The 23,575-nt window shown below is 38.9% G+C and overlaps 1 protein-coding gene across 1 annotated transcript in view; it reads left to right on the forward strand.

Moving 5' to 3' along the window:
• Positions 1-23,575, forward strand: part of LOC135198333 (uncharacterized) — a 204,094-nt gene that overhangs the window by 22,052 nt on the left and 158,467 nt on the right. Inside the window, exons 2-3 of the mRNA XM_064225904.1 lie at positions 12,003-12,086; positions 12,423-12,597. Of these exons, the coding sequence (XP_064081974.1) occupies positions 12,027-12,086; positions 12,423-12,597 (235 nt within the window). The 5' untranslated portion in view covers positions 12,003-12,026. The remainder of the gene's footprint in view (positions 1-12,002; positions 12,087-12,422; positions 12,598-23,575) is intronic.

Genomic DNA, 23,575 nt, shown 5'->3' on the forward strand with positions numbered 1-23,575 from the left:
CCCGCGCCCTTAATATTCAAGGAACAGCTGGGCGAATAATGCCCCAAAAATGATGATACAGGGGAGGTAAAACGTGACATACAAACGAACAAGCATTCTTGTAAAACCACTCTCTTTAGGTTACGTCATGGACGTGTAACGAGTTTGTTGTACAAAACCGATTGTGTAATAACGCATTATTTATTTCATAATTCCTGATCTACACATAATAGAGTTTTCTACATTTTATATTCTCCTTGTTAGGGAGGTAATCTATTTTAAACAACACTTATCTCTCACTGGTTCCGCCCACAGAAACAAACGCACATACAAACACAACGTTCGAGGAATTTTCCATGCAAACTCAGGTTTTGTCCATGTGACCCCTGAGATAGTAGATTCTTCTTAACAAAGAACATTCACTTTTGTCACTGTGAGAGCTAATGCTGATATCTATTATTTCAAAGAATGTCATTGTTCACTCGATCTGTCTATCAACTATAGGTCAACAAAAAGTGTAATTTAAATATATAACATATATATACATATACCATTAGACTCTCTTCCCAGTCCATTGGCACTTCTGCTTTTCATATAGCTTTTAATAAATCCAGCAATCATTTCTCCCCCTCTGTACCTAGTAATTGATTATTTCAATTTGGAACTTTGACGGATTTGGTGCTTAACCATTCTTCATGTTACTAAATGGTCTTTTCACTTTTGCATCTTTTATCTCCATCACTGGAGATACATATATACATTATATATGTATATATATATATATATATATATATATATATATATATATATATATATATATATATATATATATAATCTGAATAGGTGGCTTTGTAGTGGGATTGCGCCGTAGTGTACCTCATTTGGAGTGCTTTTGACATTACTAAAGGTTATGTGCAGCATCCTGTCGGCCACTAGCTGCACCCAGTTTAGCTTTTTGATTTCCCTACTTACCCGTTTCCTTTCTTCCAGCTTGCTGTCCAATCATTCCAACGCCTTCATTTAATTGTCTTTAAACCTGAATGGCTGAAAGGGCCTCCGTGATTGGCTTTATAGCCAAATTTTCATAATGTATGGGGCTGGTTCAAGAGAAGCAGCAGCCATTGCTGCTCTCATCTTTCAACTGGAGAATGATAGCTGACCTCTTCCATTCCCCCCTTAATATCTGGCCGGATAGTAATTTATCATTTGATATAGCGTGCAGTTCTCTAATATAATCAAGTGATTATACTGCGCGTAACTATTGGCCTTTTTATTGTCGTGTCTTGAAGCCTCACTTATGACCACTAATCGGACGGTATTGCATAACATTACCCTTATTCCTCACTTTTGTCGCTGTATTCAGGCCTTCTATGTGATTTTCATTTTGTTTTCTAACATCCTGAAGTAGTTCAGAAACCACGATTATGGAAAATGTTTATTTTTTGGTATAGAAGCACTTTCTTGTTCATATATTTTCTTATAGTGTAAACTTTGGTTAATTACAATTCCTTCTGTTTATATTATATGATTACCTCTGAAAAACATAGTCTTTACAGTTATCTAAGCCTCATATATCAGAATACTTTTTCCAATATTCCACAAAAAATCCTTTGGTGATAACCGCTACGTCATACACTACTATTGTTCTTTGTAATATGCTACATAAGTGCTCCCACCTACGCATTATTTGTATCATTTTTGTTTCAATACAAATCATTTGATGGCTGACATACATACGGAAATATTTGATTGGAGAATAACCTCAGCACTTGTCTCGATTAGATCCTGCGTATTGTGCCAACACCTGGGAAGGTTGGTTTTGTATTCCAACGTAATATGTACATATATTTACATTTATCAACAGAGAGGGCATCAATAAGCCACAAAATTATTATTAAGAATATCAAACGTCAAACCTGTGATGAAACACGTAATTATAGGAGAAGACAATAAGATTACCACCATTGATTATTATCACTTGTAGGTTACCATACTAAATTACATCATATGTCAATATTTTATTGGTTTACTCTTTCGAACATTAAACCACTTCTCTGTATGTGAAGAAAAAACAAATTTTCAAAATGCAAGTTATCTTTGCAACATGACATTAACACATTTATTGTAATTTTTTGTAGCTTGATGGTATGTCATATCTTTCAAGTACGTAGTAGGCAATGAAAAATTTTTATAGGTCGGAGACCTGTCCAGTTGATCTGGGTGAAAGAATCTGGTTCCAAATACTTTCCCAATAATCCAAGCATGGTTTGGTTTTCTTCGTGTAGGTATAAAACTAGGCCATTCATGTGAATGTGATTCTATACAAGCACTTACTCGCATCAAGTCTGTCTTGAAGGTAGCCAGTGAACTTTATTAAACCAGTGCAAAAGACAATTGAATGCTAACAGCAGTAGTAGGGTAATCACGAAGGAATTTCATAAGACATTAGATTACAGGAGTTAGGGAAAACAGAAGCAACACTCTTCTCAATGAGGGACCACCTTGACATGGTGAGGGGGCTCTTGAACTTTAGGAATTAGTTCCCGGGTTTGAGTCCAAGAGTTTCACATATTATTGTGTAGTTATTTGGAGGAAATTGTAGAATTTTCGATTTTTGTAAAATTTATTGGACCTGACAAATAGGAAAAGATATCATAGCTGGGAATGGGTTTATATGCAAAGCTAAATAATGGGATCTGTGGTAGGACCATCAACTGCCCGATAATGTTTGGACCTGAGAGTTATCAGGCAGAACTATTCTACAGGACTGGACCGCAGATACCAGGGGGGTCCAGTTCTAGGGATAGGACTCTCCACATTCTATCTGGTTTGCCCATAATGTGATTAGGGAGGGGATGATTGTATTCTTGTATTACTCTTAGTCCTATCAAGCGGGTTTGACTTACACTTGGGCCACTCTAATCATCCCTGTGGGATAGGGTAGGGTAGGGATGCTCCATATCGAAGAATTACCAGTCAGTTGTGATTCCATTTTGAAGACTTATCAGTCAGTTGTGATTATAAAATGATCTCAACAGCTTTGAAATCACTTGGATCTGTTGCAGAAATCAGGATGAACTTTATTGATAGTAAACCTAAATGGTAAGCTTGAGTTACCTTTAGTAGCCATGATGAGTCTCTAAAGACTTGTATGATAAGTACCATACAAATCGGTCTAGCTCTAGTACGAGGCTTTAACAGACAAAGTCCCCAAAGACTTGAATGTTTTTTGCCATCTAAATGGGCTCAGAGAGAGAGAGACAGCAGATTGCAGAAATAAGAACTCCTAAACCTCCTATGTGGCTGATAGCTTCAGCCAAGAAGTAAAATTATAACTACTACAAATTTTGCAGGTTTCTTTAGGAAAAAGTAGGAGGAATAAAGAGCAGTGATATATCTTGTTTTGGGAAGAACATTGTTCATATTCATGCCAAGTTCACAGCCCAAGCATATATGCTGACTTTGTTGGACATTAAAAGTGATGAAAAGATTACAAAGATCAAAGCCCACTTAAGCTTTAGTTATGGGAGAGGAATACTATTTGATAAAGACCTACATGACATGACAGAAGATGAAATTCTAGAAATGAACCCCACTTCGGGTTGAAAAGTGGAAAAGACAGCTATAGCTAACATGATTATTTTAATCTGTAGACTTTGAAGTACCTTCTTTTGTCCTATTTGAAAATGAAATGGTACGAGTACGTCCTTTCCGGCAAAGACCAATGCAGTGCTATCATTGTTTTAAGTTTGGCTACTCATTAAAAACTGTGAAAATGTTAAAGTTTGTATGAATTGCTCTGGTGTCTATCATGATGATGAATGTAATAGAAAAGCAAAATGTGTGTATTGTCACCTGGAACATAAATCTAATAAAAAAAATTATGAAATATACAAATTTGAACTGTCTGCACTAGATAAAGCCAATGCTATTGATTTTCCAAAAAGACAATCTGGGCAACAACCTAGGAGCTATGCTCAAGTTTTTCAGCCACTACCCCTATCTACTGCTAGGGGTGTAGTGGCAGCACCCACTACCACAGGGGTTGATGCACCTGCTACATAGCAGGTGCATCAACCCCTGTGGTAGTGGCCCAGCCTGTTAAGGCTAGAGCACAAGCCTCCAAGGAATTGTCTCATGCTGCATCTCTGCCTGATTTAATAGTGACTGAGGAGCAAAAGCACCAAAAGAGGAGACGTTCCCCCTCATCTCTCCTCCATCAAATCCAGTTAAACTTGCATCACTTAGTAATAGATACGAAGTATTAAGGTCGATGCAAGAACCCCAGCTTCAATTCAAACAATTTGACAAGAAAGGGAAACAAAATGGCACTAGTAAATTAACTTATGATAAACCAAACCTGTCAAGACCATTCCTTTCCAAATCATCTCTTGATAATGCTCATAAACAGAAGCGAGTAAATGAAAAGGCTCCTTCCAAAGGGTCTTCCACCAAGCCCAAAAAATAATTTTCATCTCGATACTAGAATGGAACTTAGATGTCTCAGGGCTCAAAGCGAAGAGCTGAAGGTACTGCTCCAGGACCACAAACCAGGCAATGTGTCTCCAGGAAACTAAGTTTGGAAGCACACAATATAATCTTGGATTAAATTACATATATAATTCTCCACCACTAATAGGAGATAGAGCTAAGGGAGGTGCAGCAATTATTGTGTCATAAATTATTACAGTCTGCTCCACTGCTCCGTCTACCTAACTCCTGATTTGCATTTCACTTATAAATGATATTCATTTACTGATCAATCAGCTTCCTACTCCGTTCCTCCTCCTTGGAGATTTTAATGTTATCAACCCCATTAGGGGTGGGAACATGGCAGATGCAAAGGGTAGGATGTTGGAGGGTATTATCGATGGTTATGATATCACTACTTAATAATGGACCCATGCCGTATCATAATATCTACTCCAATACCTACTCGGATATTGATCTGAGCATTTGCTCATCTAGTATCTATATTGATTATGAATGGTCAGTTAATGAATGTCAAGTGGGAGTGACCACTTCCTAATTCATATAAAATCGGTTAAGAATCACCCATCTAAGTCACCTCCTAAATGGAAGGTAGATATGGTAGACTGGAAGAAATTTAGCAAGCCTGCACTCATGTGGCATATAATTATTTTAATAACACTACCATCAACAGTGCAATTGCCTTTCATCCAGCAATGAAATGAAAGCTCTCTAGACCAGCAGTTCCTTGGTGGAACAAAACTTGCAGTGGTATGAGAAAGATCATTAGAAAATGTTATAAAAAGTATAAGAGGAGTGGAACCACACAAGCTCTGGCCGAGCAAAATAAATATTTTAAAAAGGCAAAAAGAATCGGGGATGTGCTACATAAATGGCATTAGCTCAAAAACACCATCCAAAATGATTTGGAAGAAAATTAAAAAACTAAATGGCAAGTTTGTCCCTGAACCTCTGCCTACCTCTGCCTACGGTGACCTAATCACCCATCCAGATAGGGTCGCTGAAAAATTAGAACATTTCTCGAGAATATCGAGTAGTAAGAACTAGTATTCTCGAGAGTTCCAAGACATTAGAAATGCCCAGATTTCTCTTAATTTAAGTGAAAATAATTTTGAACCATATAATGCAAAATTTACACTGCAGGAATACCAAAATATCAGCCCCTGGTGAAGATAAAATACTTTATGAAATGCCGAAACATCTCCCAGAAAAGTCAAAGAAGTTTCTTCTAAATATGATAAATGAAATCTGGGAAACGGGTATTATTCCTAAGAGGTGGAAATTACCATTAACCATCCCTATGAAGAAAACCAAACAAGGATCCATCTTTACCCAAGCAGCTACAGACCAATAGTTCTCACCAGTTGTGTTTGTAAGCTGATGGAAAAGATTATTAACACTAGACTTGTATGGCACTTAGAAACAAATAAATTGCTTTCTCCATTCCAGTTTGGCTTTAGGAAAGCTAGATCTACTTTAGATCCCTTGCTCACGCTCTCAAACCAAATACAACATGGTTTTGCTAAACATAGCCAAGCAATAGGAGTTTTCTTCGATTTGGAAAAAGCATATGACACCACATGGCGCTTTGGTATCATAAAAAAAGTTGCATAAGATGGGCATTAAAGGAAAAATTATCAGATATGTAAATTCGTTTTTATCGGAAAGATATGTTAAGGTAAGAGCTGGAAATTATGTATCACGACCTTTCTTAAAAGAAGAGGGAGATCCTCTGGATAGTGTCCTTAGTGTCTCCCTCTTTGCTATTGCCATTAATGGTGTATTAGAAAATACACCATCACCAGTAAAAAGCTCTTTATTTGTAGACGATTTGGCTCTGTACTGCGCAGGATATGATGCAGTTTCTACAAGCAGGTTCATGCAAAGAGCCATCAATAAAGATGAGCTAATGAGCAAGGATTTCGATTTTCAGAATCAAAAACTGTCGCTGCTCGGTTCTGCAGGTGCCTAACTAAGGAAACTATTCCAATTCTTATCTCAAATGGAACTATTTTACCTTACTCCACTGAAGTAAAATTTTTAGGAATGGTCTTTTTTTTAAAAGTTCACTTGGAATAATTATATTGACCAGTTAAAAGTGAAAGTGAAGAGATCACCAAATATTTCAAAACTAGTATCTGATTTTAATTGGTTTGCTGATAATAAATCGTGGTTAAGGCTTTACAATACAGTATATTTGTCTAAGTTAGACTACGGCTGCCAAGTACACTCATCTGCTTCAAAGATTAAACTTAAGGAATTGGACATTTTGCATAATATAAGGCTAAGGATCTACACTGGAGCTTTTAGAACTTCCCCCATTGAAAGCATCTATGTAGACTCCCATCAGCTACCACTGGACCTAAGGAAGCATGAGGTAGGTCTGAGATGCATCATGCAGGTGGAAAGCCCTAGGGAGGATCCTTCTTTTGAGATCTTGAAACAGTCTTTTGAGATTTAGGAGATCTTGAACACCATTTCAGATCAAACAGCTGGGTGAACTGGAGGATGAAAATATAAAATCACAGAAGATCCTACACGTTAAACATCTGCCATCCCTCCTTGGTTTATTCCAGCAATAGATGTATGCATTAAAGAGATAGAGAAAAAAGGTAGAAAAAGGTCGTCCGGAAGAAGTCAGAAACAAGTTTTTGGAGCATGATGAGAGGCATATGAATAACAGGAAAATCTATACTAATGGATCAAAATCAGAAGATGGAGTAGGCTGTGCAGTGGTGGTGTGAGGGGGAATCATATATAAAAAGTTACCAGACTCCTCATCCATATTCACTGCTGAAGCAACAGCCGTAGTTGATGCTTTAAATCTTGCATCTGATAAGAAATTTAAATCCACAGTAATATATATAGTGACTCAAGTAGTGTTTTAGAAAATCTAAAGAAGTTTAACCATACCCATCCCTTAATTCAACAAGCCCTGGAATGACTTTTTTAACTTTATGTTCGCCACAAATCAGTCAAGTTTTCTTGGGTTCCCGGGCTCACTGGCATAGAAGGGAACGAACTAGCTGATAGTGAAGCAAAGGATGCTGCAAGATGTGATTTCTTAACTAATAAGGTGCCACATTTGGATATGCATTCAGTTATTAGATGATACATCAGTAAGAAATGGCAGTAGAGATGGACTTACCCTATTTTATCCACAAATAGGAAGTACACAAATATTAGAAATAGTATTAGTTTCTGGAGTTCAGATTTTAATCGCATCAGAAGATTCGAGTTCATCCTAACACGGCCTAGGATTGGCCATACTCGCTTCACACAGTTATATTTTAGAGGGAGCCAGTGCCCCAGTTTGTGCGTACTGTGATGGTCAGCTATCTTTTGAGTACATGCTGGAGCACTGTCCTAGATTTAATCGCCTTAGGGTAAAGTACTTAATAGCTGGGAAGACTTTTAGAAATTTTAAATGATGGTGTTGAGGGAGATAACCTTATGGGCAATCGGGAAGAATCTGGTTATTTTAATGAGATTTAATTTCAGTATATTTAGTAAAGATTTTCTGTCATTTTTATTGTATATAGTATATACTATTTTTAAATATAGAATTTCGATAATTATTTATTTTTTATTGGTTTTATCTATCATCATTCTTCCTTTTTACTCTCATACTTGAAAACTGTTACCTTTTACTTATATATAATTAATCATACGAATTCATATATTTCATTTTCATTAGGGCGCTGAATAATCCTGATGGGTTCCGGTGCTTGGTCCTCAAGACCTAAATTTCATAGTCAATGAATTAATCAAGACCTTCAGGAAGAAAACTAGAGGCAAAGATAGTTGACCAGGAAGTAGATAAATGATCTTGAATAAAGATGCAACTGCCTTTTCCGTGTTGTACATAAATAACATAAAACACGTCTTTCCACAGGTGTTTTTTTTTTCTACAGGTGTAGAACATTATTTAGTACGATTATTTTCCTTTTTTTTCTTTTGTCAGCCTTTCTTGATCCACACACTTGATCCACACAGTTGTTCTCTTATCAAATCCTGTCATGTCATACCATATCAATGAAAACCTAGCCATATACCTTTAGAATGAAGAAAATGTATGAACAGTTGGTATGGTTGTGTCAAAGGCATTTATAATAACCCGGAACAACACATATTGTGCTCCATAATTGCTGATATCGGTTTATTAATCAATTAAGTTTCATTTGCCGAGGATTACATCCAAGAAATCCAGATTTTCTTTTAATGTGCCATATTGAGTGTCCTTGAGACCTGTTGATTTTGAACATGATTTCGCAGCCACCCCACAGCACCCGTGGACAACTTCGTGGCTGTCACCACGCAAATCGTCAGCCAGTCTCAGCATAGTAACTTGAAAACGTAAATGTGAGCAATGTAGAGACATTGCTCACAAAATATATGAATTAGTGTATTTTTTTTAATAACAACGTCAACCGTACAGGAGATTTTTCACCTGGGTTGGGGACGCGACGTTAGAATTATATTCAACCGTTGAATGATAGTTGGTAGCAGTTTAGGTAGCCTACTACACTGCAGTGCAGATGATTTTCAGGAATAATCAGAGCGATAAGAAGCTAATTAGATGTCTACAGAAAATCAAACATAAGGGATCATTTTTCGTTTCCTGGCAATATTGTGCAAATACCATTTTAGTAAGGAAAACTGGTTAGTGGAATTTGAAGTAGCACCTTCTGAAAAATAGGTTTCTGCGACTGGATACAAAAACTTCGCACCCATCTCTACTTCGGAGGTTAAACACCGTATTTCTTGAGCAGTACAACCTTGAGGCCACCATTCTTTTTATTGATCCCCATTAACCACCAGCTGATTTCTCCTTTTCTTTGTTCGTCCTAAAACTATTTTGTCATCGTTCATATTTAATCTCAGGTTTCCTTTTACGATTAGTATGTAATGAATCCTCTTTGCCACAGGTCTCCTGCTTTCCCCCTTTCCCACTTATATGAATTTTAGATTGTAGGAAATAACATTCTTCAGAAAGGTATGAAAATAGATTAATGATTAAAATAAGAAATTAATGTAAGATACCGTGGACCTCACTTATTTAAACCTCACTAATTCGGAGGACAGAAACAATTTAGCGGCTAAAATTAGAAATTATAAAAATAAGTACATGCATCGTTATTTGTTTTATTCAATATCCACATTTTTTATATATATTTTCCGAAAACAGGTGGCAGGACACCAGACTGAACTGGTGACCGGGATCAGTGTGATCCAAAGGATACCGGCATGTCTAGATTTTGAGTTACGTATCATGATAGTTTTAATTATTTGGCTTGTCCTGATTCTCATCTCGTTGTTTGGGGTCATTCCCTTATAATGTGACACTTTTGAATAAGGTTTGAAACCAAGTGTTAATAAAAACATGAAACACCAAGAAATCATATGAGTGTTTTATTCTTTTGTTGTTTCTTTCTTTACAGTTTTCCTGGTGACACATGTATCATTACTTTGTAGTTCTTACTTACAAAACAAGTTACCTCCGTAACCCTTTATTGTTATAAACCGTATGGTATTGTACTCTTTAAACAATGGTTGAAACCTATAGCCAACTGGGATATCGCATTATTGAAGCTTTTCAGGCACTGAATATATCAGGTGATTATATCAGATCCAGATCCCAAGCAAAAATTAAATGAAATACTGAAGGCTATTTTAGTAAGATGTCCCTAGAAAGATCGTCAAAATAAGGACAAAGTACCAGCTTTGGTCTGATGATACAAGTAGACAAGCTTACCATAACAAACAGGCCAAATTCAACAGATACAAATGAAATAATTCTCATGAAAATTATACCTTTTCTGTTAAGTCTTGCCGTACTGAGCCTCATTATGCTGGGTCAAATTAGCATCTTCTATATTCGGGCCAGGCTCGTCTTCCATTTCACCACTTCCAACAGATGGTGACAGATTGGTTACCGGCCCTTTGGAAAGGGTGAACTGCTTCATTGACCTTTTGAAGCTAAGCTGTCAGCTGAGGATGTCCGTCTCCCTGACACTTGTCATCCTAAAACTAGTCTTACAAAATTTGCATTTAACTCTAGAGATATTAACAGAATTCTTGATAATCTTGAAAGCAGGGGTGCTGAAGATCATGATGGTTTCTTCCCTTTGCTTTTTAAAAATGTTTCTAGTGGATGGTCTCCCAAGATTAGTAGATTCTATAGAATTTTGTGTTGACACTGTATCTTCGTGGATGAGCACAAGCTTAGTAATACAGTGCCTGTCCCAAAGAATGGTATATTTGGAGAGTGCACAACCACAAAAACCCTCGGAAAAAGTTCAAGATCAAAATTATTGCATATCTGTATTAAGACTAGAATAAACTAGCAATGATGGTTAATGTATTTTTGTGAAATAAGATAGGTAATTGGCAACGTTTTAGTTTGTTTCTGTGGTTGGTTGCGTGTTGTGTGGAGTGTTTTTATAAGACTAATCTCTCAGGAATTTTTTTAGGAACTGACTAAGAATACTCTAAAGGAAAACATACTATATGTTGATCTAGTGCCTAATGAAGCGAATATGTAAATAGTACGAACATCATTATTAATGAGTTTTAAAAATGGAACAAACTTTAATACTTAAACATATGACAGGCAAACGATAGTTCAGGACTTGAGCGGTAATATGTATAATTTACTGGTTACAGGCAGAACATTTGTCCTACTAACAGTGGATTTCTTAACAGACTTTATAGGGAATTTTTCTGTATATTTTCAGATAGATTAGTTTTTCCATCACTTTATATGAAGAGGTCATGTGTCGCAGGTCAGTTTAATCGATATCCCTAAACCAATCACCACCATCATTGAGCCAGAATGCACTTGAGATATCGTATAACTCCCAAGGGCAATAAATATCAAAACGTTCTGTATCCATCTCAAAATCTAATCAGCTCTCTTGGCCATAGCCCACTCCCACATTTTTTTTAATCTTTTCGAAATATCCCTCAAGCACGAACTAAAAATCCCTAATCCTTGCCCAGATCTAGAGAAAACTTCATAGAAATCCAGCTCTCTTGTGTGAGATACATGATCTTGTCAACAATGCTCCAGCAAAATCAAATCCTGTGGATTAATCTGAAAATGCAGTCAATTCTTTTTTGCAGCATGCACCCATCCGATTTTAATCAAAGTCTACTTACTGTTTTTCGGAATATCAAGTGTGCAGACAGATAAACAAACTTGTGCCGATATAATTCTTCCGGGCGGCTGTAAGGATAAGGTCAGACCAATAGCTTTAGACTTTACATTGCATGTTTGCACGGTATTGTTAATGTTTTGGTGGGGAAGGCTGGGTAGAATGGAACTTACCACTCTGTAATCGGTAACGTTACTGTTTTTCAAAAAAAAAAAAAAACATTGACAATTATGAATGATTTAATAGTGCAAAGTAGAATGTCCGCAGTTAGAACATGTGTTCAGAATCACCCACTTTCAGAGATTCATTCCTCTGCCATTAGTAGGGGTAAACATACAGTAATTGTACACAGCTATTCTTTTTTTTTATTTTTAGGTTCGAGTCTTTGAATCCTAAGCTATGTTGGCCATCAGATTTATGCTTCTATTTCTGCTTGTTGCTGTGGTTTTGCCAGCTAAGGTTAGTGAAAATATTTCGATATATTTTGCTAAAACATGTGAAGTTGGGTTTTATGATTACTGCTGTGACTCGTCTGGATCAATAACACCAGTAATATGTTTTTTATGGTAGACGTAATTTTTTTTATATCTACATTTAAATTATCCGATATTTTATGCAGTTATCCTGTGACCTAATTCTCATTTTATAATAGAGTTTAATTAATTTTTAGTCACTCAAGTATAAGAAAAAAACATAATCTTTTGTTTCGGTATTTTGTAAACCCCGTGGAGTTTGAATTTGTAAATGACAAAAATATCTCACTCATATATTTCAAAGTTTCATTGTTGTAATTAGGAAAGATGGTACGGCAAGAAATCAAAGCATCCCTGGCCTAGGAATTTTCGTCGTACACGTCCCAGAATCTCCAAAAGTTGGCCTAGTAATCCCAAGCAAAGTTCTGGCACTGGAGATGGCTTCATTATTTTCTACGGAAACAATGGGACAACAGCAGTGCGCCCTCGATTATCAGGTTTGTTGATCTGTTTGATAAGGATGAAATTGGAAAATATAATCAGAATAACTTTTAGTAAAGAGTTGCCCTCTACACAGAGAGTAGGACAAGAAGAAAAAAACGATGGTACTAATAATATTCGTAGGTAATGAGGCAATGTAAGTATTTTTTGTATGACAAGGAGATGGACTGAAAAGAAAGATTTTCGGTTCGAAGGCGAGCCTCCAACAACCATGAACTAGCTATTCTGAAATCAATTATAATTAAACAACTCGGCCCCTTATTAAATACTCAGACCTTTGTCGGCTAACTGTACCTTTCATAGCCTTCATTTTATTTTTACTCAGTCCTCACTCTTCCATTGAATAGGTTGGTTCAGCTTTTACTCACTCATTTTGATTTAAAATTTCAAAAATACTCTAGGTGATATTATGAAATTATTTTTACATTAAATTGTAATTTTTTAGTTTAAATTTGTATTGATGATGCCTTTCTTAAGTTTACAATTTATACATGTAAATTATATTATTTCGTGCACCCTTTCAAAAATGTAACTTATACAGTATAACAATGATAATAATAATAAATTTTATTTTCAGCTCAAGGCTGTATACATGGAGTATCCCAAATACAGACAGTAACATACACAATCGAGATACAGGAGATAACATGGCAATATTCACACTCTTGCTGAAGTAGTGTATAAAATATAGTAATCATAATAATGACAATAACAGTAGTCATATTGAGAATAGTTAAAAAGCATTAAGTTATAATAATTAGTGAACAGATTGTATATAATTAAATTCCATCAAGAAACCATAGGTGGTTACAGTAGTCGGGTCCAGAGGGCTAAATACGAAAATTGAATGTAGAAAAACTCTAAATTGATATATAGTAATCACAGTAATAATGAAAGAGTAAAATACAGGTAATAACAGTAACCGTAGAAATATAATAATAATGACAGATTCTACAGATGGCACTTTGCAAAGACAGAGATTAAGTCATTTAGGGAACAGGGACCTCATTTTCCCATCTTTCCCACAGTTTAGGTCTTCTTTTTGCCTCACTCCTGGGGATGCTTTGTATGAGTGAAGTGCTACTGTTTCTCACTCAAGTTATCAGACTGAACATTGATCGACTTACAATGATTTTTTAGTTGTCCAGGCGGTTTTCTGTGGATATCTGTATGGCGGAGAGGTCGCGAGGAGTATTTGTGAGGCGTCTCAAAATGTCTTTGTGTACAACAATGATACGTCTCATGGTCTCTCGGGTATAGTTCGTCCAGAGGGAACACCCATAGATACTGTAGCAATACGAGCGGTGACGGAAGGCAAACCTCCTTGCAATCTTGTTGTCAGTCCAAATACGGAAATTCGTACGCAAATTGCTTAAGCGATCTCGGGAGCAGCGACAAGCATTTGGTCTTGATTTCGTTATGTAGGATATAAAATTCCACTGCATATAGGAGGCAAGTGTCGAAGAGTCGTTGGAGACCTTTCACTGATGGGGAAATAAGAACCATATCATCGACGTAACAGAGGTTGTTTTATAGTTGTTTCGTTAACAGTGCACCCGATCGGGAGTGAGTTCAGTTGGACATCCAGGTAATGTGACCAGATTTTTTTTTTCTGTAAAAGAGCCTTTCATATATATTATAGATAGGTATATATATCCATATATATATATATATCTATATAATATATATAATATATAATATATATATATATATATATGTATAATATATATATATATAGATATATATATATATATATATATATATATATATATATATATATCTATATATATATAATACTCCATTGCCCTCGGTGACTTTGTTCTGCCGACATCAGCAGCTGCAAGGCCCGCACTTTATGCACTTTTCAGTGTATAATATTATTTTAATTCACCTCATTGGTTTCCGTAGCAGTCAGAGAAGACGATAGAAGTTACCAGCAAGTGAAATGGCAAAATTAAACAAAATATCAGTACTATTCCATTAAAATGGGGAAAGTTCTGTTTTTGTAGCTCAAAAAAGCGGGACAAACGTGAAAAAAAAGGGGGACAAAATTCACAAAAGTTAAAAAAAAGCGGGACATTTTGCTAACTTTAAAAAAGTTAGCAGGCGTTGAAAAAGCGGGACTGGTCATATTACATTCAGGGCATCTGTGTACATCTTGACCAGTATGGAGAGAGAATGCCCTCTTGCCGAAGGCCGTTTACAGAGCCGAAGGTGTATGACAATACGTTACCCCATTTGACACAGAATTGCTGTATGGAGAACCAGCAATATAAAGGGCCAATTAAATGTATAGGTGTGCCTCTTTTTTGCAGCTTCAGAAAGAGCTTCAAGTAGTTTAATGCGTCAAATGCTTTGATCACGTCTACAAAACACAGAAAAACAGGAGAGGATGATGATAAGTAATAGATGCAGGTGTCAGTTGAGTGGTTTGCTTTAAATCCGAACTGGTTGTCAGTGGTGTGTGTGTGTGTGTGTAGAAAGAGAAATCTCAATGGAAGAACCGACGCAAGTACCTTCGACACGATCGTAATGATTGCAATCGGCGGTAATTGCTAAGGTCAGCTACATCTTTTATCTTATTTTTGATTAATGGTATTAAGTGAACTAGGAGTAGGGGGTCTGGACGAAACTGGTGAATAATGCATGCATTCAATAGGGCAGCTAGCAAAATTTAGATTATCGGGTGGCAGAATTTGAAAGCTTCTGCAGAAAGACCATCGCAACCGGGCCATTTATTATTAGATAGGTTGTTCATGGGATTTATTATTAGAGAGGTTGTTTATGGCATCGCTGATGTTACGTGGCATAATACGATCTGCAAAATGAAATTGAATGTTATCAGTAAGAAGGTTATCTACATCCCTTCGAGTCTTGATCATTTATGCAATTCAGGATATTGCTGAAGTGATTGCCTCACATTCCTGCGATAGCCTTGTCACCACCTGCTTCTCCTACTCTCTGCGATAGCTTTTTAGTTTTGGGATTTAGGGACTGGATGTCTTTCCATTGACGAGGATAATCACTGGATTCTAAATTTCTAGACATTGTAACGGCTCTGAACTGCGCTCTCGCCTGTCTTATTAGCATTGCAAAGTGTCCTTCCCTTCGGGTACCATGTTGCCTTCACAGCAAAAACATTTCTCGTGAATATGAGTACAGATCTATAACCAAGTCATTCCAGCCAGGTATAATACGAGAATTATCTTGACGAAATCTAAAGATAACCCTGCCAGAAGCAAGCATAGTGGAATTATGTTCGAATTGAATTCATTCAGATCTCTCCTGTGGTTGTCATTTTTACATTTTGTTAGTACAAAGTAAGACATCTGCCAATTCAACTGCTGACCACAACCTGGTTTCCGTGGACACCCTAAAGTATCTGGTTTTCTGTTGGTTTTGAAAATTCCAGTTTACAGCTAGTGGGCGGTCAGTTAGGGGTTCATAGTAGGGAAAGATGGGATACTGAATAACACCTGAATCATGAAGTTGTGGAAATGTGATGCAATGGTCCAGCCAGGAGGTTGTAACTGTGCATTATAATGCTAATCTGGAGAGCACGATTTTGACGGAAGCAAGTAAGTTTGTTATAAAATAGTTTTTTTGGGGTGAGAATTAAGGTCCCTGATTATAAAAATATGATCACCAGGAGAATCGTGAGAATACTGTGTAACTCACCTAGGATCATGCAGTATTGATCAAAGTTATTGTTATTTTCCCATGGCATAAAGCATTAATTATTAGGATCCTAGAGTCCCCTATTGTCACTTGAAGCCCTAGCAATCTATCACTCTTGTAGGTCATCACATGTACCATATTGTGTGACGATTTGTGCCACAGGAAAGAAAGGCCCCCTTTCGGGCGACCAGATGTAACTTGCATCCATGAGGTCGGGAAAACTCTGAAGTCCTAAAGTATTGAATTGTAGAGGACAAGGTCATGTGGCAAGAGGAGTGTTTATAATAGTGCACTGATGGCTTTGAAGTTTTTGCAGAACATGTTTGGGGAGGAATGTTCCGCTTAACACCAAAAATATTCCAAGAGCTTATATCTAATGTATCCTTGGTTCACACGAAGATGGGAGATGAAAAAGTTGATCAATTAGGTGATGGGGGGTTAGCCAGCTTGGGTGGGCAGTCACTCATCATGGGAGATTGGCTTGCACTTGCGGTGGAAGGTAGGCCTACACCTACACCCCTGCTTGGGTTGTCAGTAAGTTCTCCTTGGGGGTGTTGGTCCCTGGTTAGGTTATATCTTGAGACTTTTATATCAGGACCAAAATTCTGGCCTTTAAGAACATCGAGGTGTTGAAATAGGCAGTTAATCCTGCAAGCAACTTTATGTTTAATTTTGCATGGGAGTTTATGGGAGATGAGGGGGTTGGAGCCCATGAGAAACTTGACCCTCTCAACTATGGCGTCTAGCTTCAACGGTGAGCATAGATTGTGAATCACAAAGTGACATCTCTTCTCAGGTTTCGGCCATGGTGATTCACAATTGCTGGGCTTTGGTCCGGCGGGCAAACAAGAAGTTCTTTTCTTTTTTATACTTGCTTGTGTCTGCCAGCCACCAAAACCCTCATGATCATCGACAAGGGAAGGTTGGGGGGAGAGATAGGTTTGGGAGACTTACAAGGGCTGGTGATCATCACACGGATCTATCTTTCACCGGAGGCACTGGGAAGGAAGAGAGGTTGGGAGTCCAACGGTGCCCTCTGGGAGGTCTATAAGTGGTGTCGGTGCTTCATCCAAGGGGGAGAGGGCAGTACCCACTTGGGAGAGTATGGCCAGAGTATGGTCATCACAACTTTGTGTCTCACGCTCACTTCTTTCGTTTTGCTGGGAGGTGAGGAAATTATAGGTGCCACATTCAAAGGAGTCTGGTGGCTTTCTGTACGATTGTCTAATGTTTCCTGCATGACTTTGATCGTATCCCAGATCCGTGAGAAGTTGTTATTTGTTTCCACAGTTTTAAGATTGATGAGTGATTCTTGTAATCTTTGATCATGTCCCAGATCCATGAAAATTTACCATTTGCTTCCTCAATTTTTCTGAGTTTTTAAAATTTTTTTCTAAGAGGAATTTTGCTGTTTGGAAAGCATTTTCTGCTGTATGGTACACTGCAGGTAGGCCTAGATCAGTAGGCCCCTTTGAAGGCAGATTGTAAGGGTCATTGGTGTAGATTTCCACCGAGAAGGTCCTTAGGCACTTAGTGACATATGATATTGTCTTGAGAGAGGACAAGTTTTTTGTAGATCACTTCTTGCAAATGTTAGTCTTGTATTTCGTATATGCAACGTTAATTTCCTTATCTGAGAAGGCATAACTGACAGATTGTATAGCAGACTCGACGTCAGAATGGTTAAATTGGTATTGTATAAAGCAAAGACAATGGAACTTGTGTGTGGGTCACAGGCATTGGTGCCAGGCATCGGTAAGTACCAGGGTCAATTGCGCGACGGTTGGAGGTTGGTCAGATGACATTTTTGTGGTAAACGGACCAAGCACTAGCACATACACTGCACTCGTTTACCCATTTCCCAGGCCTAATAGGCCTCAAGTAGCTGTAGTTTGGAAGAATTCAAAGGCACTGATTGGAGCCGAATGTATATTATTATATTTGCATTTACACAGCACTCTCCGGCTTACATACGGGGTATTATATAGAGACATTATTAACACATTGTCTTATTAGAGGGTGAGGATCCCTACTTTTTTGGTAAAAATTCGAGGTAGTGGAATCCTTCAGTTATCTGTATCACCATTAACTGGAACTCGACGTTATCTGACACACCCAGACCAGGGACCAAGGGTCTAAAGATATGGATATACATGATCTTTTTAAAAATAAATATGTAAAAATTTATTTTAAGTAAATATTTACATATGAGGGCTAAGGGAGGCATCAAGAAGTTACAGTGTGAAGGGTTGGGCCAGATGGTTGGGCACCATGGGAGAGGGGATCTAGTAAGGCTGTGTAGAAGAATTCAGAGAAGGCGTTCTTTTGGAAGGTACCTGGAGCTGCGGAGCAGTTTCCCTTCCTGGAAGGGGGTAGGGATGCAGTGTTGGATGGGTGAAAAGGGCTAGGTAGATATCTGACTTCATAGAGGTTGTTTCATGTGGTTACACTTATGATTTTTTAATTTATATTTTACTTTCTTCTCATATATATTTTTACTGTAATTTCTCGTTTTTATTTATTTATTTATTTTTTTCATATTTACAGCCCAAAGTATAAATGCAATTGTGTGTGTAGAGTAATAGAGACAGACAGACAGACAGAAAGATAGACAGGACAAACTTGAGATGAAGTATCAACAGCGATAAAATTTTTTCTTGTGTGTGTGATAATGATAATTAGACTCTTAAGCTCGTAATTAAATACTGTATGGTATAAATCAAACAAACCAAAAAAGAAAAATAGCAAGCCTGGTACCACTTTAAGAATCGATATTTTATAGTATTCTCATTTATATTTTTACATTATTTTCGCATACTTATTTTTACAACCCAAAAGATAAACACAATCACGTGCGTAGGGTACAAAAGAGAGAGAGAGAGAGAGAGAGAGAGAGAGAGAGAGAGAGAGAGAGAGAGAGAGAGAGAGAGAGAGAGAGAGAGAGAGACTGCATCAAGATGAAATCTCAACAGTGATGAAAATATTCTCTTGTGTGCTATTATGATATGTGAGATAATCGTACTTATAGTTAACTAGACTTGTAATAAAATATTGTACAGTAAATCAAGCAAAGCAAAAAAAGAAATGGCTGATGTGATACCACGCTAAGAAACACGAACACACATCATCTGCAGACAGTAATGTCAACATTATCAAATGTCACATGTACTAAAGGATCACATAAAGGTGAAAGTTGGGAAGTGTATATCTTATCTTCTTCTTCTTCTTCTTCCTCCCAGCTTTAACCCATTTTTATACGGGGTCGCCGTTGTGAATGAGTCGTCTCCATCGATTTTTGTCCTGTGCATCGTTCTCATTAATACCTTTTAATATCATATCTTCCCCTACACAATCACGCCATCTCTTTCTTGGCCTTCCCTTCTTCCTTCTACCCCGCACTTCCATTTCCATCGTATGTCTTCCAACATGATGTTCCTCTCTTCGTAACAGGTGTCCATACCATCGAAGCCTTCCCTCCTGTATTTTCTTCGATATTTCAACTACCTTTGTCGATCCTCTAATATACTCATTTCTAATCCTATCTTTCCTTATTACTCCCGACATCCATCTCAACATTTTCTGCTACATCCATCTTCTCCTCTGTTGTCCTCATACCTGCTGTTTCTGTTCCATATAACATTGCTGGTCTGACCACTGTCCTTTGAAACTTTCCCTTCAATTTCAGAGGGACCTTCTTGTCACAGAGGACCCTTGATGCAGAAATTTAGTTATTACATCCTGCCTGAATTCGATGTCTCACCTCTTGGTCCATGCTTCCACTGATCCTCTAATACGGACCCTAAGTACTTGAACTTCTATACTCTCTTTATTTCTTCCCCACCCAGTCTTATGCTATTTCCACCGTCCTCAGTAATACTGAAACATATATTCGGTTTTTTATCTGCTTATTCTCATTCCTCTCTCCTCCAACTCCTCCCTCCCCTCTGAACACAACACAATGTCATACACAAGTGTATAGTTTATAACCTTACCTAATTTTTGCAAGTATTATTTAATACCTAAGTTCAATAGTTTTGATATTTATAGAGTAGAATAAAGTTGCCGATGCCAGAGCCGAGAAAATCACAGAAAAGGATTCAAAAACCATTCGTGACGTAACATAATATGACGTCATGAGGCTCAGCCCATCCACCAGATAGGCAGTAAATCATTAACAGTAACAGATGAATGGATATGCTTACACAGTCTACTATGCATTTCAGAGGCCATGACATAGTGTTTTTCGTAGATAACTTTTAAAGCGACTTATAGATTTCCATGTTTCAAATTAGTGTTTCATTAACTGTTTTACTTAAGAAAAAGAGGTTAAAGCTCCGCTTACCCATCTAACCATCTGCAAAAGTGGTAACGTGTATTAGTGACGACAGTACCACGTATCCTTCATTATGCATTATCAAATGATTGGTTGACTTATGGTTAAATGTCATTTTACCTATCCTGGACAATACGAATTTTTTTAAAGCAAATTAATATATTGTATGATGATATATACATTTATTACATAATAATGTTTTAATCTATAGGTAATTTGGATGGTGTGAGGACTGAGTAAGACGAGGAGAGTGAGTGAACTAACTTTATTTGGCAAATGAGGCTAAACATAGGGCGGCGTGCAGACGGAGGCGTAGTGTCTGTCACTCACACACAAACAAACATAGTAAAAAAGGTGCGAAAATACATGAATAATATTAAGTAGAGGGAACGGATTCCCGATATATATACATTTAAAGAAAGGCCATGAAATGCTCTGCATTTTAGTTCCTGGAAGAAAAGAGAGAACATATGGATATACAGATTTTTTCAATGGAAGGGCGAACACTTGCCCAAATGTCGTCCTTACAAATACTCCCCCACAGGCCAATGATTATGTAGAATCATTGGATGACTAACGGAATCTTGCAGAAGGCTGAAGGAGTCCTGAGGTTTGTGATTCCTTTGGTTTAGGGGCGTCTTGTGTGTACTTGTCATCTTGAGGGCCGGAAAGCAGGATGCCACCCCTGGTAGTGGGTCTGGGGGGTTCGACTGCTTTCCTTGGGCAGCCTCGACAACTTATTAGGGGCACTGTCAGGAACCAGTGATGTCAGGGTTTTGTGTGGGTTTTCAGCGGGGTCATCTTCGTCGGGGATGATGGTGGGCTTGAGGGAATCTATCGAGACCCAGTCCTCGCAGCCACCAATTGACATGAGGAATGCCTTCTCTTCACGACGGATGACTCAGTGCGGGCCTCAGTAGGGCCTCATCAAGGGCAGGTGGGCAGTGTCATTCCTCACGAAGACGAGCCTGCAGGAGTCCAGGGTTCACGGGCAGAACTGCTTCCTCCTGTTAACATGGAATGAACTTCTGGGCAGCTGCATGCAAACTAGCCAGGGGAATACCAGGATTGTCAGTGTCAGCGGGGAAGAATTTGCCTGGTACTGTCAGGGTCTCCCCGTTCACCTTCTCTGCTGGGGAAGGGTTGCCGTTGGCTCTTGAGGAGGTGTAGAGACCAAGGAGGACCCAGGAAAGCTGTGCCTTCCAATTGGGGCCTTGACAGCGTGCCTGTAAGGAAGCCCTTCGAAGTGGGTGATTCAGCTAGTCAGGAGGGCTTTGGCACAGGCATCTGTGGTGGCTTCTGACATCGGGGTGGCCTCGGGTCACCTGGTAAACCGGTTGATCACTGTCAGGAGGTATCTGGCACCGTCAGATGGAGAAAGAGGCCTGACGACGTCGACATGGATGTGTCCAAATCTTCGCCTGGTCTAGGGAAAAGAACCTATCCCCGATTTGGTGTGCATTACTGTCTTGCTACTCTGGCATGCAATGCAGTTTCTGGCCCAGTCCTGAGCATCCTTCGTGATGCTGTGCCACATGAACTTCCCAGTCAGGGGCCTGGTCATTGTGAGGGGTAATGGGTGTGAGAGGCTGTGAATGATGTCGAACACCTGTCTCCTGCAGGAGGCGGGTATCAAGGGACGAGGGCGTCCTGTGCTGGTATTGCAGAGAAGCGTCGTCCTGGAGGGGCCAAAGGGGATGTCCTCCCAGGGAAGGGTGGTGATCGTGGTCCTTTAGGCTGGTACTTTGGGGTCGGAGACTTGTTCACGTGTTAGATCTTTCGTAATTGACGCCAAGGTGAAGGGAGTTGATTTTCACCCTCGAGAGGGTGTCGGTTATGGGATTTCTTCCACCCGGGACGTACTCAATGTAGTACCCGAACTTGGAGACAGCCGCAAGATGATGTTGCTGCCTTGCCGACCAGGCGTCGCCCGCCTTGGCAAAGGCATGGACCAGTGGCTGGTGGTCCATCCTTACGGTGAAGGGGATGCCCTCCAGAAGATATTTGAAGTGGCGGACGGCATGGTAGACAGCAAGGAGATCGCAGTCGAATGTGCTGTAGTGAGTCTTGGCAGGTTTGAGCTTCTTGCTGAAAAAGGCTAGCGGTGTGGGGACTCCATTGACCAGCTGTTCCTAGACGGCACCACACGCGATGTTGCTGGCATTAGTGGTGATGGTCAGGGGCGCGTCGGGATTCTGGTGAGCCAGGGTGGTGGCTGAGGGAAGACCTGGTTTGGGCGACTTCGAGCTGCTGATCTTCTCCCCATATCAGCTTCTTAGGTTTGCCCTTTAGTACCTAAGTCAAAGGGCATATGGTGCGGGCGATGTCCGGGACGAACCTTTGGTAATAATTCAATATCCCAATGAATTCTTGGAGGGCCTTGATGGTCGTCGGTGTTGGGAACTTCTCCACTGCAGCCACCTTTAACACCATGGGACGATCTCCTGCTACTGTAATTTGTGGCCGAGGAAATCCACCTTCTCAGTGCCAAAGTTGCATTTGTTAAAACGGACGACAAGTCCGTTCTCCTGTAGACACTTGAGGACGGCCCGGACATGGTTCAGGTGCTACTCTGGCAATCTGGAAAAGATAAGAATGTCGTCCACTTAGTAGACACAGAAGGGTAAGTCACCGAGGATGCTGTCCATGAGGTGTTGAAAGGTGGCCCCAGCATTCTGCAGGCCGAAGGTGGAGAAGGCGAACAAGGGATCTGAAGGCCATGATGATCACCGTCTTCGTAATATCATCGGGATGGACAGGGACTTGAAAATACGACTTTAACCCTTTAACGCTGACTGGACGTATTTTACGTCGACATTTTTTGTCGCTCGGGTGCCGACTGGACGTATTTTACGTCGACATACAAAAGTTGTTTTAAAAATTCGCAGAAAAATACTTATAGGCCTACCAGCCAAAAACTTTTGAATCACGCGCCTTGGGGGATGCTGGGAGTTCACGGATCA

The sequence above is a fragment of the Macrobrachium nipponense genome, chromosome 22, assembly GCF_015104395.2.
Source record: "Macrobrachium nipponense isolate FS-2020 chromosome 22, ASM1510439v2, whole genome shotgun sequence".
NCBI classification, from domain to species: Eukaryota; Metazoa; Arthropoda; class Malacostraca; order Decapoda; family Palaemonidae; genus Macrobrachium; species Macrobrachium nipponense.